This window comes from Podarcis gaigeae (genome assembly GCF_964106915.1).
Source record: "Podarcis gaigeae genome assembly, chromosome: 5".
In the NCBI taxonomy this organism is placed as follows: domain Eukaryota; kingdom Metazoa; phylum Chordata; class Lepidosauria; order Squamata; family Lacertidae; genus Podarcis; species Podarcis gaigeae.
In genome coordinates this window covers 62,909,618-62,927,833 of record NC_139681.1, presented here as the reverse complement: position 1 = coordinate 62,927,833, position 18,216 = coordinate 62,909,618, and the positions used below count along the sequence as shown (strand labels likewise).

Sequence of the window (18,216 nt, the reverse complement as noted above, 5' to 3'; positions counted from 1 at the left end):
CTTCCCTGATTGAAGTTGATCCAATGAAAGATATCACTTTACCTGTGTTGTAGGGTTGCTAAGAAGCTCCCCACAACAGCTGACTCGTTTTAGTGTTCTGACATGGTGGGAGAAACAGCTGATTAAAAAAAAAGCACTGAAGCATTTGTTTAAAAACAGTCTCATGTTATATTGAGGTTCCATTTATAAGTGATTGATTGTCATAAATGTGTTACAGACATGGCCAGTATGTCTTAAAAATGGCTATAATTGAAGTGCTGACCTTTTAGATTCCAAAGTCCATGCTTAATATTGCATTAAATAATTTTAAATTGTCTTAACACTTTGCAGATCTTTAAGGAAAGTTACTTTTGTGTAACTTGTGGCACAATTTCCATAGTGCATTATAGTCAATTGCAGGGTGCTAGCAGGTCAATGAAAGTAAATTGGAGGGATTTGGTGCTACGAAATCTCATTGCTGACAAGGTGCCTTTAAATATTACCACTGACGATGACAAGCCATTTCACCTCTGAGTCCAAGCTGCCACATGCTGCTTCCCATCTTTGCCCCCTTTATTTTTGGGCTGTGAGAAATGTGGGCCAGCAGCAGCTATATCACTAACAGGAAGTTTTGGATTACAAATAGATCAGGCCATGGGCTTGCAAAGTCCCTGAGACTAGTGACACCTCTGCACCCCATCACTGAGATGTGGATGATGAACAGCCTGCTAATCCCTGGATGGAGTAAAGCACATTCCTTGGGCTATCTGAACCCAGAGAGACTGCAAGAGGGGCCCTTGTGTTACTATTTGTGACCTCTGTTTATGTATGTGTGCATTATGTGGCCATTCAAAAACTACTTGAGGTTTATGTCTGCTCAAATACAGCAGACAACCATGATAGATAAGTGGGATAACAAGTTTTCCGCTAACTAAAGAAGGCTTAAGCTAGGTCATTCCATAGAGGCCTGTTTTGATGCATTCTTTGTTGATTTATTATGCTGATCAGGGCTTCTGATGATCTTCTAAAAATGATTGTGTTAATATTCTAAGGGTACAAAGGAGATTACAGTGAATAATATGCCTAGACAAAATGGATTCTTGTGCTTTCAAAAGCTGTCATTCTAAGGGTCTGCTACAATTCTTTGCCTGCATCTTAAAAACTCAAGCTGGGGTTGCCTCCATACAGTCAATATTTTGCAGGGGAGATTCAAGTACCGTATTATTCGCCCTATAGGACGCACCGTCCCATAAGGCGCACCTAGTTTTTTTTGGGGGGGAATAAAGGGGAAAAATTATTTCCCCCCCCAGGCGTGGGGCTGGGGCGGGGGAGGCCCGAGCTTCCCCCGACCCCAGCCCCCAAACAGGCAGCTCTCTGCAAGCTGTGGGAGCCCAGCGCTGGCTCCCGCTGCTTGCTGAGAGGTCCGTGAAGCCTGAACGCGCTGATCTCAGGGCGTGCAGGCTTCGGCATGCAGGCAACTCTCCGCAAGCAGCGGGAGCGCTCCTGCTGCTTGTGGAGAGGTCCGCGAAGCCTGGACGCGCTGAGCTCAGCGCAGGCTTCAGCATGCAGGCAACTCTCCGCAAGCAGCGGGAGCGCTCCTGCTGCTTGCGGAGAGGTCCGCGAAGCCTGGACGCGCTGAGCTCAGCGCAGGCTTCAGCATGCAGGAAACTCTCCGCAAGCAGCGGGAGTGCTCCCGCTGCTTGCGGAGAGATACGCAAAGCCTGGAGAGAGAGTGGGGTTGGTGCGCACGGCCCCTCTCGCTCTCCAGGCTTCAGCGAAAGCCTGCATTCGCCCCATAAGACGCACACACATTTCCCCTTCATTTTTGGAGGGGAAAAAATGTGTCCTATAGGGCAAAAAATACGGTACATACTGGAAATTTACTTTTGTGCAATTAAAGTGTATCAAAGCACTCTGTGACCCTGATGCAACAAATCCACTATTTTTATTTTTCTAAGGGATTCTGTGATTCTATTAATGTTGGCAGTTAGGAAAGTGACAGGGAAAATACACTAAAAAGTTTGGGATGAATGAATGAATGATGCCTAAACACCACACAAACAAAGTAGAATGATTGCTCATTGTCACATAAGCTCCAAGCAAACAATTCAGAAGAAATTCTCAATAAAGACTAGTCACAAGTCTTGTGCAAGCAAATCAGAATGCATATCCAGTAAACAGGTCCTCTGAAGCAGCTCTCCGAAGCATGGGAAAAGTGGCAAGAGTACCCAAGGATTCATAATGTTGAATTAACCAGATGTCCCTTTACCTTTACTTTTTAACTCTGTCATGAATAACTTTAGGAGGTGCTTTGGGAAGCCCTAGCATGACCTCTGAGTACTCGGAAACAGGGAAATGTTGTATTTCCCATAGTGTTCCTGTTTTATAACTTTAAAATACACATGGGGAAAAGTAACTTTAAAATCAGTTACAGTGGTACCTCGAGTTACAAACGCTTCAGGTTACAAACGCTTCAGGTTACAAACTCTGCTAACCTGGAAGAGTTACCTCAAGTTGAGAACTTTGCCCCAGGATGAGAATGGAAATTGTGTGCTGGCGGCACAGCAGCAGCAAGAGGCCCCATTAGTGAAAGCACGCCTCTAGCTAAGAACAGTTTCAGGTTAAGAACGGACCTCCGGAACAAATTAAGTTTGTAACTAGAGGTACCACTGTATAAGGTCTGTTCCCCACAAAAACTGAAAGCATAATTTATGGGTGAAAAGTGCTAATTGTGCAGTTTTATGGGACACCTGAATTAATGAAACTGTCTTCAGTATTTGGAAGGCCTCATTGACTAATTCCCCCCCCCCCCCCATCTCTCTTTACAGGATGCATCCATTGCACACAGATTCCACATGATGAGGGAAAAACATCCGGAAAAGTTTAATAGCAGGTAAATATCTTTCCCCTTCTCCACTATCATTGTAGTGCTGAAGAAGGCAGTGTTCAGTAACTTTATGATGGAATTAATGTCATTTGTTTACATTGGATGATCTTCAACTATGGTTTACTTAAGAGTAGGCCCTCTGAAATTAATGGATCTAACTTAGTGGGTCTGTTCTGAGTAAGTCTAAGGTGGTATTCAGCTATTGTGTATTGCTTGGAATTTTCCTGAGTTGGGGAGAGGATGGGTGGTACTTCTGCTCTGTGTTTGTCTGAGTTGGTGATATGGTGTAATGGGATGCAACTGATCTTGGTAGGAAGCCAACACCTGACTCTGTTCTGTTCACCTGCTGGATGGCTAAAGAACCTGGCACACTGGCCAAACATTTCCCCAGGAATATCTGTATGACAGTATCTGACCCCTATAAGCCTAGGGTAGCCATCCTACTTAGGGACACCTCCATGATTTTAACAGCTGAATGGGAGGAAGGAATCAACAGGTGATGCTTTGCCCAGCATGGAAATAGCAATTTCTGTGGGGTGCAGCTGTCAAAGACAACCCACACATAAGCTGAAGTTTGCCCACATTGTTCTCTCACCAATTTCTGTAACAGGCAAGGATGAAGTGCAGCCAGTAAAGGCTTCCACATATGAACAAAGCAAGGGATACTGATGGTTCCTTTATGTTGTTTCACACCTTGTAGTAGGCATGACTTTTCCTGTGCTTCTCATTTGGTACTTAAATATGGGAGGCCAACATGTACTCATTATATATATTTGTGTGTGTGTGTGTATACGCACACACACATGCATGTCACAGTGCAATGAAACCATGAACAAACCTTTTACCAGTACAAAACCACATGTTGATTAATATTTGGTAGGGTAGCTGGGTGTCTAGTAATATGTTCCTGAGGTGGGATCCAGCCCATGAGGCACCAGTTGGCCTTCACTGGTGTCGAGTATGATGGCTAAGGGATGGTCCTCATAGAAGCAGAGTTGGAAGGGATCCTGAGGAGCATCTAGTCCAATCCCTGCAGCAGAGAAATCTTTCCTCTTTTTTTGTTCGTATCAGCCCATAAGTAAGCGAGGTATCAGTCAAAAGGTATTTTAGCAAGGCAAAGGTAAATAATCTACTTCACTCATCTCTGCAAAACAAACATGTATTAGCATTTCTGTCTCTCCACTCCCTCAGGAACAGAGCCATTCACTGAGAAGGAATGTCCAAATAATGGCCATCTAGGACAATGCAAATATTATTTGAGGAATCATATATAAATCTGTATTACCTGGCCATCTCTGTTTGAGCCCTTCTCTTTATCTTTAACTCAACTGTAACTTGGTGGTTTGCTTTTTGTTTGTTTTTTACCTGAAACTGTAACTGAAGAAACTCATTTCCCTCTGTACAGCAGTTAATTACGTCAGCCTCATGGCATGCAGTCCTGAGGCAATGTGGCCTATACCATTGTAGGATTTGCAACTATTACTATTTGCAGGTCTTTATACTTTAATTTCTGCACAGAAAGCTGCTAGAGCTTGGCTGTAAACCCAGTGCTATTCATTCACACTTCATAATTACATAGAAATTCCAGGGCCAGCAGGAACAGGCTATCAAGGCAAGGCACAACATCAGGTTAGAACTAGCTCACATTTCACTTGCAGTTCATAAAAAAATGGTCCTGGCTTGCAGTTCACAAAAACGGGAGACTTGTCACTAATGGCCTGTGCAGGAGACATTCAGAGAATTACTCCTAGCGTTCTTGTGTTCATAAATTCCTTAGAACTTTAACACTCCTCCAACCACACTCCAAGCTTAAAGTGAAAATCTCTTTTATCCTCTAAAATGTACCCCAGGGATAAAATCGCTAATATGGAATGAGAAACCTAAGAATGACGTAATGCTTTAATGTATCCCCTTTTCTTCTAACAGTTCACACAACTGCTCTGCCCCCCTTCACTGATGTTTAGCTCAGCTGTATATGTTCAGATGGTAGCCAGGTTGAATCATTTGGTACCTGTGCAAACATCAGGTTGGTGCATGCGCTCAGAAACCTTCCTGATGAGCTGAGCAATGCCATGATTTGCTTGTCACAAATTACCATACGTGGTGCTGTCCAAACTAGAGAAAGAAGCAGCTGCCTATATGTGGAGTGATTGCATGAACGCACACTTAGATGATGAAGAATAAATAGGGAAATTGTAAAGCTATCTCACACATAATAACATAAATAATGTCAAGTCCGTTACATTTCTGGTCTGTGTACATCTCATATAGTTCCTTGTGGGTTAAGGTTGAAACCCATAGCATGCATTAGTTCAGACACAGGGTCTTCCAAGTGAACCTATGAACAAAGTAATATGGGGAAAGTTGATGGATATGAGAAACAGTTGAAGAATCTGGGCTTCAGGTGCTATCAGACGGGCCATCACATAGTCAAAGACTTGGGCCACATTCACACCATACATTTAAAGCACTGTGATACTACTTTAAACAACCATGGCTTCCCCCCCAACATGCTAGGAGCTGTAGTTTGTTAAGGGTGCTGAGAGTTGTTAGAAGACCTCACAGAACTACAATTCCCAGAGTGGTTTAACAATCAGACCTCCTTCACAGAGAACTTACCTTTCAGCCAGTGCTATTTTTCTAGAAAAAGAGGTGCCAAAGCTCACCATGAACTTTCCTCTTGTTCTCTTAGAATGGCAATGGCGCCCACCTGAAAGGTGCTGGAGCTGAGCTCTGGCTGGAAAAAAAGCCACTACTTTCAACTCTCCTCCTTTCCCCCCACTGCAGTCTATAACTGGAAGTTCTGCTTTCTGCAGAAATCCATATTCAACAACCTTTTAAAAATGATTTAATATAGACAACATCATTTCTTCTGAGTGTTAGTTTTCCTTTAAGAAGGTTTTTTTTCATTACTGCACACATCCCTGCCAATAGCATAGCTGTGTCATTAGACTCCTTGCAGATGGGTTCATTTCCCATTAATACTAATGGCAAAATGTTACATTTTTGCTTTGGCATGTTTGGCATATGTACACTGCTTCTAGGAAACTTAAGAACGGGTACCAGAATCATAGCCTGAAATGCCAGCTAAGTGCTTATGCACCTGAGTGTTTCTTGGCCCATGCTGTTACTTCTCTCTCTCTCTCTCTCTCTCTCTCTCTCTCTCTCTCTTTCTTCCCTCCCATCCAAAAATACTTGGTCTTCATCCAGTTTCCTGATCCTCTTGTGAAGCCATCCTCCATGGAGAGCAACCCAATCAACATCTCTACTTGCCATTTAGTTTGCTATGCCTTCCCACCTCTTATTAGTGGTTTATTTTGGTTAACCATGGATTTCCTCTCCAGGACCTGTGGACATGCATTTCTAACCAACTGTCTACACAGCTTTGGCCCAGCAGCAATCTGGGAACTTACAGAGCAACTCTAAGGAAGGATGGGGCATTAGGTATAAAAACAGCCTGAGAGTATCTCATAGTTTTCAAACAGTGTTCCTGGAAATCCTGGGGTTCTCTGCAGGTTTTTCAAGAATTCCTCACAGGGGAAACATAGCTCTGCTGTTGAACTTTGCTTGCAGAAGGTCCCAGGTAATAGCTTTGAGAAAGAGACCCCCTGCCCAATTGGAGTAAGGAAAACTGGACTAAATGGACCACCTGGTGGATGATTTGGCTCAGTATAACGCAGCTCTATCTATCCTCCGTGTGTGGATAAACTTCCTTAAAAGTTTGCTGGTCCACTGCAACTAATCTGTTCCTGCAGTCTTCAACTAAGTGTGCATGGATGCATTCTCATTTCATGAAAGAAAACAAAAGGCTCAAGAGTCCCAGGCAATGCTCTGCATCATGTTCTGACTCAATATTCTAGAGCCTTTTAAGAGTCTCAGCATTTGTGTGTTAAGGGTGTGTGGTTGTGCACACATCTGGCCTTGACTGGTTTGGGTCTGATCACCCCATCCACTGCCTAGAATGCAACTCCCCACAGCTATCCACAGAGGTAATACAGCCACCAGGCCAAAAAAGATTTTTCACCCCTGGCCTAGGCCATGCCCCTGAACCTTCTGTAATGCATGTAGAAAGTTTCACTAGTAGTCTACTTCATCCAGAGTCCTGCATCTGACAGACAAGCTTTGGACATTTAAGAGAAAATGCATAAAGGAAGGTCTGCTTGACTTTCAAACGCTTGTGGCGAGATGTGTGTGAATACCTTGACACTTGCTGAACCCATCTTGTGCACTGCTTCCAAATGAATTTGTGAGCAGAGCTTAGTAAAGGTAAAGGTAAAGGTACCCCTGCCCGTACGGGCCAGTCTTGACAGACTCTAGGGTTGTGCGCTCATCTCACTCTAGAGGCCGGGAGCCAGTGCTGTCCGCAGACACTTCTGGGTCACGTGGCCAGCGTGACGAAGCTGCATCTGGCGAGCCAGCGCAGCACACAGAACGCCGTTTACCTTCCCACTGGTAAGCGGTCCCTATTTATCTACTTGCACCCGGAGGTGCTTTCGATCTTGACAAAATAGTTAGGCTAAGCCTTAAATGGCTTCTTTAAGTTTGAAAGCAGACAATGGGAGAGGGTGGTTCCTCCAGAGCCAACACAGTTTGAAAGAGGAATTGCTGCACGTTTTGTTGACTCGTCCATTTTTGCCTCTGGTAAACAGGTTTTGACATTTTTGTATTTTTTTAAAAAAACAAACAAACCTGCAAATCCTCACCAGACATGGCAGCGGAAGAATAGAAATGGCTGTGTACATGATTAAGGTTAATGGGAGTTGTAGTCCAAGCCATATGGAGGATGCCAGGTTAGGGGAGGCTGGTAATGTACAGAAACCTTTATAAACCCCTTTCAAGTCAGGCAATGGTTTTCTGGAGCCTAAAATAGCACAAAATGCCTGTTTGTGCTATGCAAACACATTCTGACAATTGTTCCATTGGACAGAAAGATGCAGGTTGTGGCTTTACTTTCTCACATGAATTCAAACCCAAGCCTTCTCTCTTCAAGAAAGCTCCAAGTAGACAACGCTTTTATAAACTGCTTAGAGGTTTTACTACGATCCAACGGTATAGAAATTTGGTTAAATTAAATAAAAAATCCAAAAGGCAAGAACGTGCGTTTGTTTTGTTTTTTAGGAAGGAGCAGGGCACCACACAATGCGAAGAAGAGTATTTAGCAAGGAACCTAGTGAGATGTACCATACCTCTGAGCTGCCTTATTTAGTTCTGGAGATGTTTTTACACCTACAGGTGGCCGGGAGTGGAACAGCTGCTGTTTCTGTCTTTAAAGCATTACAGCAGTCCTTAAACCTTTGAAAGATTTCTGGGGACTGAGTAAGAATTTTGGTACAGGGAATGAAGCTCGGACATGAACACACTTCCTGTAAACAATCTCTATTAGGTTACCATGGTCTTAGGACTGCACTGGAGTCATCTTAGGCTAGAGAGGTCCCATCAGACATGCAATTAAAAAGAGAGAGGAAGTCCTCAGGCGCTGGGGTGAGAGTAACAATGCAAAGCATATTGGGATGAAGAGGACTCTCCTTTCAGCCCACACCATTTTGCTGCCTGAGGCAGAGCAGCAAATCCCTCTCCTCCAAAGTCAAGCTGCATAAAACCCAGGGCTCTTTAAGGTATTCTGCAATGTGAGGCAAAAAGTTGCCCGAGAACCCTAACACATACACATACCCCATCAGTAAAAATATAATAACAAACTAAATAACAATTTTCTGCCTTTTATGGAATCCAAAATCAGCCACCTGAGGTGGTTCCCTTACTCTACCTAATGGTAGGGCTGGCCCTGTTTCATTCTCTAGATTGTCTGCTGCTAACCCCTATCTTCTGATTCTCTTCCCCCTCCTGTTTTTTTTTTTTAAAAAAAATACTTCAATCCCAAGCACTGGATGCAGATGGAACCCAGCTCCACAGCCCAGTCTTAAACAGCATGGTCACTACTGATTATAACACAGTATGTTTATTGTAGGAGGGATGCTGTTCATGCATCCAGTGTTTTGACCAAGTCCTCATAATGTCATTGGCATAAAAATGCCAGCCAGTACCCTCTACCCCAGTGATTTAATCTGGAGTGGAAATCCAATCTGTTTAAAAACTACTACTACTACTACTACTACTACTACTACTACTACTACTACTTGTTATAAATGACCTGAATATCTGAATGGCTCATTTGCAACATTAAGCTCTCTCCTGTGTGGAAATAAGCTTTCTCAACATTCCTTGGGGGCCCCTCCAGACTAGAATTTTATTCTGTACTGTATGTATTTTGCAACGTGTTCTTTATAGGGTTGCCATAGTTCAAAAAGTAAATCTGGACACAAAAGTTGTTCAGCTTTTTTTGCGAAATCTAAAAAAAAAACCCATGCGTTTTCAAGCAAGGAGATCTAAATACCAGCCATGTTGGGACATATGGCAACCCTGTCTTTATAGTGCAATGTTCTACTTTAGTTTGTTGTGCGATGCTTCCCAAATATTACCACATAGTTGTTCAGAGTTTAGCAGAAATGAAACAAGAAACCAGAATATTTGCAGTAAAAAAAAAAAGTTTTGGGATTTCAGTGGGAAATTATGGGATATGCACTGATGTAAACTGAAGCCATGTGACCACCCCAATACTTTTGGAGGTGTAAATAGCTTTGAAAGCATGATTGCTTTCAAACCTAATCTGGAGTGGGGGCAAGGGAATGGATGTGCTTATGGGTTGCCCTTCACAGAATTAGAGAGAGGACTTTGTGGACCCAGCATCTGGAAGGCCACAGGTTCTTCAACTCTAATCTCAGCTCTGAAAGTCCCTCCTTTACATTAGGATCTCCCTGCTTCAGTCTAGGGACAGCAAAGGACCAGAACTGTATGATTACTCCACGTCCACCAAACCCCTGGGTTCCCAAGAGACCGGTTTGCAGCTGAAGTCTGTTGTCTTTGGGTGAAGACAGCAGGCGATAAGGGCTATCGGGAGTGTAAGCAGGAAATAACATTCATTGTCCTGCTCCACATCTTGCTGATAAACTGAAGAGCAGTGGTCAAGGGTCAGAGGCAACATGTACCAAGCTGATCACACACTCTTATACTGACACACTTTGCTTTTCTATAATAGCCCTTTCCATATGTAGCCAAGGGCATTGTTAAGGGCTCAAGCCATGGGTGTTTTGCAGTGAAGCCCAGATCGTCGGCTACTTCCCCTCCGCTTTTTAAAAAACCTTGACTTAAAGGTGGCTGAGAACCCTGCAAAATGCAGTGCTGGTGCAGACACGCAGGATCTTAACTGCCCAGAGTCATATACACATTAGCATATGCAAACTTAATGGAAATCTGTGTCATAGGTCTGTATTTAGCAACCCCCCTGCATGTAGCGGTTGATAAACTAAAGCCTCTGATAAATGAAAGCTTCTGGTTCTAAGAATCTGCAAGGTTGTCAGCCTTGCAAGATGCAGGATATAGTCTCAAGCACTGAATGTCTGAAACTTGATCCTGAAAATGTCAGCTGTTCTGTGCACGGAGCACATTTCTGAGACATGTTGCATGATTGTGGAGAAATACCTGAAAACGTTTTGGTCGGTTCCTCTGAGACTGGGCACAGCTCCCAGGAATCGGGGACTAGGAAGCCATCACTCAGCACAGCTCTTAGTGAGTGCTTCATCAGGCCACACCCACCTTCCACTTACTGCTTTTAGGCTTTTCCCCCTAGTCTCTCCTGAGCACTTTCTCCCCTGCAAAAATTAAAAAAAAAATGGGGATGAAAAAGTATAAAATCTGCAAAGTTGTTTTTAACAAGACGCATTTCAAAATTATGCAAACTTTATTCAGACATGCATAATTGCCTCTTCAAAAAATTAACCGTGCAATTTTTGAACCTCTGACGACAACTCTAACAATGTCAGGATGAGGCGCGTAGCAGGGTGAAAATAAATACTGCCTGACATGTGTGTTTGCATTTAGTAAATCAACCTGTCTTCTCTGCCTTTTCTTTCTCGACTGAACGTGGGCGGGTTTCTCATCCACCCCACACCTCCTTACATTTTGCTGTTCTGCTCTTATTTGCCAGTGAGACTATGGCTTCACTGTAGTCCTCATTTGGGAGAATCTAGGGGGAGGGTGGGTCCTAGCTTGGTTGTTCAACTCAGAGCCCCTGAATCTCTCAGGCCTTGCAGCTATTTGTGAGGAAACTGGCACAATCATTCAGAAATTCCTCTTAAGCAAATACCACTGAAAAGTGACTGAAAATAATGTAATATCCCAATTCCTTTTCACGTAATTATTTTATTTGATTGATTTGGAGTTTGGTGGGGTTGCTGTTTTAAAAAAAGATTGCTTTTTATTTAAAAATGCTCAAGAGAACCTATATCAAATAAAAGCAGCAACAAATACAAAGGACACTGTACGCATCCCATTCAGTTGGTTGGGCCCATTCCCAATGCATTATCCCTATTATTGGGGCAGGAACTAATTTCAGCTAAACATATAAAGTGTACACAAATGTTTGCTCTGTGTCCCAAAATTACAGCTGTTTCAGGTTGAGTCTGGGTGTATTCATTGAGTTATCTAAGGATATTTTACACTTAAAGTAGCAGTAGGGAACTTCTGCCCACCTTGCAATGTTGTTGGACTACAGTGCCCATCAAGCCCAGTGGCGTAGCGTGGGGGGTGCAGGGGGGCCGGCCGCACCAGGCGCAACATCTGGGGGGGCGCTCGCACTCGCAGCTCTCTGCCCCTACCTGGCTCACTCACTCTCTCTCACTGCAGTGCTGGCTGTGCGAATCCGATCCGAGCCGCCAGGTCGACGCCCACTGTGGAGGGGGTGGGTGCCTGGCGTGCGGTGCGGAAGGGGGCAAGAGGCTACCTGGGGGAGGGACAGTGCAGCGGCCGCCCAGCGCAGCGCTGAGCGCGGGAGAGAACCACACCAGACCAGACTAGGCAGCAGCAAGAAGAAGCTGGCAGCGACGACAGGTTAGGGGTTAGGGGGCGCCTGCCTTGCCCCGGGTGCTGACAACCCACGCTACGCCACTGATCAATCCTATCCAGCATAGCCAATGATGAGGGATGATGGGAGTTGTGATTCAGCAACATCTGAAGGGCAGCAAGTTCCCTATCCTTGAGCAGGTGCCTTATTTTGCAGTGCTGAGGCGACTCTTAGAAACTTCCAGGAAGATTCCATTGCTTTCCCTGTTGCCAAAGAGTTGGTGCTGCTGAAGCAAGGGTTTGGAGTCCTGCTCAATTCTGTAGCCAGGTGTTGTTACAAAGACAAAAAAATGTAGTCACTCCCCTATCCCTTCCTCAAAGATGCTTCTCTTCTCCTCTCTCGCATTCGCTTTGTTCTGCTGACTCCTGTTTAATCAGCTAGCTGTTCTAAACATGGCAGCATTGATTGTTCTCGCATTCTGTGCATGAGAACCATGATTATCCAGCAAGGACACAGAGGCACTGTTCTTCTGGTTGTTATTGCATTTAGCGTTCGTGATTTCAATCCCTTTCTCCAGGACCAAATTGTCCCTGCAAGGATCAGCGAGGTTCCCACACAGTTTTATTAGCACAAGAAATCAGGTAAGCCTGATCTCTGTCCCCAAAGGCTCTTAGGTCAATCAAAAGGCTAGTGCAGGACAATTTTCTTTTGCCAGTTTGAGTTGAAATTTTGGATCTTTCGCAGTGGAGAGCCATAGCGATCATCAAACTAACTGGGCCAAGTTTATTATGAAGAAGTGAATGGTAGAGAGTACAAAAGTGCACATTTGTTCCATGGCTTTAGCCCTCTAGCCGGGACCTCCTTGCAAACATTTTGCACAAATCTGAAATTAGGCAAAATTTTCAGAATTTTAATTGGTTTTATGAGTTTCAACAATTGAGATTCTCCTTTGAAAATTTCCCTTTTTTGCTTATACTTCTTAAAATAAAATAAAATATCAACATGAAGCCTTGTTGATGACTTTGGGGTTCATCCACACTTATCTTTGCTCCTTGCTTTCTAAGCAAAGGTCTGTGGTTTCCAGGTCTACGTCTGAGCATGGTTTTGTGTGTGTGTGTCCCAAAGCTTTTCCAGGGAAAATTTGTGTTTTACTGCTAAATCAGAGCAAATGGCAATCCGTAGAAAACCCAATTGCTGTTTGGTCCGATTCAGCAGTAAAATGTGGGGCAAGCTCTCTCTCTCTCTCTCTCTCTCTCTCTCTCTCTCTCTCACACACACACACACACACACACACACACACAATGCTTGGACACGGACCAGGAGAGCCCAGATCTTTGCCTAGAGACGCAGAGCAACGCTAAGTGTGTATGAGCCCATAAAAGCAATAATGTTAAGTATCAGCTTAACCTTGAGCTCTTAAGAAGTACTGCCTGCTGTTATTGCACCTGCTGTCTTAATTACCCCACAAAGGAGATGGACTATGCCACCATTCCATGGTTGTGGTGCAAGACTCGCATTGGGTTCCAGGACAAAGCTTTGCATGACCCTCACAGGAACCTCAAATTGCTGTATTCCACCATCATAGACAACAGCCAAGGAACCAAGGAGCTGTTTTCCCTGAGTCTCTTGCGCGTGCACACAATGAAAGGAAGCTGCTGATACTGACCCATTATTATTGCTCCTGGTACATTTGCAGTGTTTAAAGTCATGTGCATAAAAGCTCAAGTTTTCCGCAAACATAGCAAGGTGCCACATGGAAAGCTGTCTTTGTGGTATTTCTCATGTTTCCAGCCTGGCACCCAGCTCCAACCAGCTTTGAGTGGGTGACTCTTGGTAGTTTCCCAGAGAGTTACCACCTTCCTTGGGATGATCAGTGTTTAGCGTGATAAGCATGCAGTTTTTACCATTTTACTGCATGAAGTCTGGATGGCATCCCTTGATGTTTCATGATGCTTCTGTTTCAGGAATAATGCCTGCCCCCCCCCCCAACATGAGATACGTTACATTTGTATAATCTAGGAAAATCTGACTCTTCTTTCTGGTAGCACTGAGAAGGCAGTCAGAGAATGCCTGTGGAGGATGATAAGCAATACCTTCCCTTTCACCAAGGCCATTTTGCACACACAAACAGAAACACAAAATACTTTAGAGGCTGACATTCTTCCCACTACACCAGTCCAGGTCACATGTGATCATCTACCTCCCCCAATATTTAAGTGGCAATTATCACATCACCAAGCTTACTCTCCTTTCAAAATTTCTCCCCCCCCACACACACACCCTTCATGAAAAACAGAGAAATGCATTGTTTGCATTTATTTTGTTTTATTCTTTGAGGATTATGGACACCTCATCACCTCCTCTATGCTTACAGGAGCCCAACAGCAGTGTGGCTGTCCCTCTACAGCAAGGTGATTCCCCCTGCTACCTATTCTGGGTGGATTACAGTACAGAGAGATCTCACTGGTCCCAGTCTTTCAACTAGGATTTGCAAATTTATTGTCCAAACACAGATATTTTTGAGTAAGCCTGGATAAGCACTCCAATTTTTTATTTCTGCGGAGCCTTGGTACTCCCTCTGTGTAATGGTTTAAAAATGCCCCCGTGAATTTAGTCTTGGATCTCTTCCTGTCTCTTGCATTTCACCAGACCACCCTGCACAAAAGATTATGGTGCCGGCTGAGAATTCAATCACACAATGGCCCTAATTTTCTGGGAGGCAAAAGATGTTCTTTTCTAGCTGTTTCCAGTGGCAGTGTGGTAGTTCTCTGCATGCAGACATTTGCAGTAGATATGGTGTTCAGTGACTGCTGGAGAGGAACAGTATGTTCGGAAAAGGAGATGATGGAGGGGATCTCTCCTTCTGTAATGCCCCCCTTTCTTTGTTCTCTCTGTCAGAATGAAGAATAAACTTTGGTATTTTGAATTTGGCACAACGGAAACCTTTGCCGCCACCTGCAAGAAGCTCCACGACTATGTAGAGATTGAGGTGAGTTTCCAGGGATGCTCAAATTGCCGCTTCTACTGGAGACTGTTGTCCATGTGATTGCAGTGCCTCTTTGTTGCCCAGGAGACTATGTGGGTAATTCTTAATGCTGATACAAGCTTCCCTTCCGGGCCCCTGTTTCCATTAAGCTGATCCTACACCTGTCACACACAAGCTGCTAGGAATACTCCTTAATGGGGTTTACTCTATGTAGCAGCTGTAACGTTGAAGAGTACCATGGAGCTCCTGCTGCCACCACCTTGAACCGTTTCCAGGAGTTTTGACATGGCAGGAATGATGTAGGGATCAGCTTTCAGAGTCACTATAAATTCACTGCTTCCGGAGGAGTAACCGTGTTAGTTGGTTGCAACAAAAGCGATGAAGGACCCTAAAAACTGATGGGTATGCTGTATTATGGCTTCACCATTCACAGACTAGACTGCAGTTCATCAGATGCCGTGAGTGTTATAGCTATGAATTCAGAGGAAAGGGGGGACATGTAAAAAGTCAGGTCAAGTGGCAATGAACTGGAAAAGGTAGTCTGTGACACTCCAAATTAAGGGTTTTGCCCCACACTTTCCAGTCACAAGTCCACACTTAAAAGCTCTGTGTCTGAGCATTTTGAAGGGGATTCTTTTGCCCTGGAGCTTTCCCTGCAAAAAGCCACTCTTTAGTGCGTAATAGGTGCAAACGTCAATTTGGGGTTTCCACGGATTGACGTCTGTTCAAATTGAGCTTTAAAGAGCAGATTTTTGTGGGGAAAGGTTGACTGGACATGCAGTTTTAAAGCGTGCACTGTGCCTGGAAAGAAAAGAGAAAAGAGAAATGTTAAGTGTGGGTATATCCTAAGTGGCCATTCACAACACCAATATTTTGTGATAACACTTCCACTGTAGCATTTCTCGGCTAATTAACACTAATAGCAGGAAAGAAACCCATTGTCCTTTCATGCCCAAAGCAGGTATGGATCAAATCCATTAGGCAACCATAAGCTTTGCAGGCAATTAAGACTTGCCCACAGTGGAGATCTTCCAAGACCTGAGATGCTGAGTCAAGGTACAGTGGTGCCTCGCAAGACAAAATTAATCCCTTCCGTGAGGCTCTTCGTATAGCGTTTTTTTTGTCTTGCGAAGCAAGCCCATTGACAGCTTAGTGGATTAGCGCTATTAGCGGTTTAGCGGCTTTTAGCGACTTAACAGCTTAGCGGATCAGCTGATAAGCGGCTTAGCTGCTTAGAAAAAGGGGGGAAGGGGGAAAAACCCGAAGGAACTCGCAAGACATTTTCGTCTTGCGAAGCAAGCCCATAAGGAAATTCGTTTTGCAAAGCGCCTCCAAAACGGAAAACCCTTTCGTCTAGCGGGTTTTCCATCTTGCGAGGCGTTCGTCTGGCGGGGCACCACTGTACCTATTATTTAGCACCTGTTCTGCTCCCATGCTGGTTTCCTGATAATCTGTGTAATAGACAAGGGGGGAAAGGATTTATACAAGTGGCTAAATCCAAACTACAAAGGGATCTGCTTCCTGTATTTCCAAACAAGCCCTTGTACTATTAGTCAACGCTGAGAGTATTTTTGATAGGCAAATAACATCAGCGACAGAGCTCCAAACTTGATTGAACTTTTCCCCCCAGATTATAAGAAATAATAAAGACTGCAATGTTTAATCAATTCGATCAACTGGCTGGTTAGATCAATAGATTAAAATGTTAATTGGCTAAAACGGTGCCACTGTTTAACTGGGTAGCGGGGGGGGGGGGGGCGTTCCCAACATACTATGAATATATAAAGGTAAAGGTACCCCTGCCCGTACGGGTCAGTCTTGCCAGACTCTAGGGTTGTGCGCTCATCTCACTCTATAGGCCGGGAGCCAGCGCTGTCCGCAGACACTTCCGGGTCACGTGGCCAGCGTGACAAGCTGCATCTGGCGAGCCAGCGCAGCACACGGAACGCCGTTTACCTTCCCGCTGGTAAGCGGTCCCTATTTATCTACTTGCACCCAGAGGTTCTTTCGAACTGCTAGGTTGGCAGGCGCTGGGACCGAGCAGCGGGAGCGCACCCCGCCGCGGGGATTTGAACCGCCGATCATGCGATCGGCAAGTCCTAGGCGCTGAGGTTTTACCCACAGCGCCACCCGCGTCCCCAAGAAATAATAAAGACTGCAATGTTTAATCAATTTACTCAACTGGCTGGTTAGATCAATAGATTAAAATGTTAATTGGCTAAAACGGTGCCACTGTTTAACTGGGTAGCGGGGGGGGGGCGTTCCCAACATACTATGAATATATATGCATATGAAAACTGCAGGTGTTGTCCCATTTTAAAAGAGGCATTCTCCCATACACAAAGGAATGCCTCTTCTATTGTAATGTCTGCTATGATATGTAAGTGCATCATCTAAGAACAAGGAAAGCATGTTGCTGCATTCAGAAAGTATTTGGCCCAAACACAAAACAAATGTGTTAATCAGCTAAAACTTTGATCTTATATATTTTATTTAACCAGCCGTACTAATAACTGAAGAACAGGTTTGTTGTATGCATTTTTTCTAAATATCATGGCAGAAGTTTCAAAACATCTTGTAGCACCTTAAAGGCTTGGCCATTTATGATGGCGTAAGGAAAGGGACAGGAAAATGCACTGGAAAGAGTGGAACAACACTTGCTTGACTCAGTGCCGTAGAACCTCTCAACAAGCAAATCAGAATGAATGTTCAGTCAGAAGCCGATGGTGTCTAACCTCCCTGCACACTTTGTGCGAGCAAATCAGGATGAATGCTCAAATAAATAGGTTGTCAGGAAATGACCAGATTAAAAGAAAGTCTGGTACATTCTTTTAGTCTCCACTGTGCTTCTGAATGCAGTGAAGAGGGGAGGCTAAGAAGCAGGTACATTTTGCCTCTTTCTTCCAAACATGGATCCACAGCCCAGGAGAGAGTCAAGAGAAAAGTTCCCAGGAAAGCTTTGCCTAAGGGACATTACTGGAGGGCCACTTCCTCCCCCCCCCCCAGGGTTTATGACTTCCACAGCCTTCCTGAAAACAATCCCCATCTTATTGCTAATTGGAGCTGGAATCCTGCTTCGGGCTCACAGTTACAGATATGAGCAAGACTTTGGATTAAAACACATTCAGATCCAGCTAACAATAAATATCCTGTTGCCCTTCATTGTTCAATGTGTAAACAGAAGCTTTCTTTTTCTGCAAACAGCCAGAAGTTCAGTCCAGCCTATCCTTTGGTGACATTGCCATCCACTGCTAATTTGGGTGCACGGGGGCAGTTTCTTTGCCGTGGAGGAAGCTCCTCAGATACCAAAGGCAGCAGTTCTGTGAAAAGAAAAATGGCCATAGACACTAAGCAGCATTTTAAAAGTGCATACACATCACTGAGGGATCATCCTTCAAGTGTACTTGTTGGTCCCAGCGTCTGGGCTCTTGCCATCTCTGAAGTCAGTTGGAGGAGAGCAGAATTTAG

General features: G+C 44.4%; 1 protein-coding gene across 1 annotated transcript in view; it reads left to right on the top strand.

The window, feature by feature from the left end:
• Window positions 1-18,216, top strand: part of DGKG (diacylglycerol kinase gamma) — a 115,998-nt gene that overhangs the window by 71,147 nt on the left and 26,635 nt on the right. The window contains 2 exon segments of the mRNA XM_083741812.1: window positions 2,808-2,872; window positions 14,661-14,751. Of these exon segments, the coding sequence (XP_083597938.1) occupies window positions 2,808-2,872; window positions 14,661-14,751 (156 nt within the window).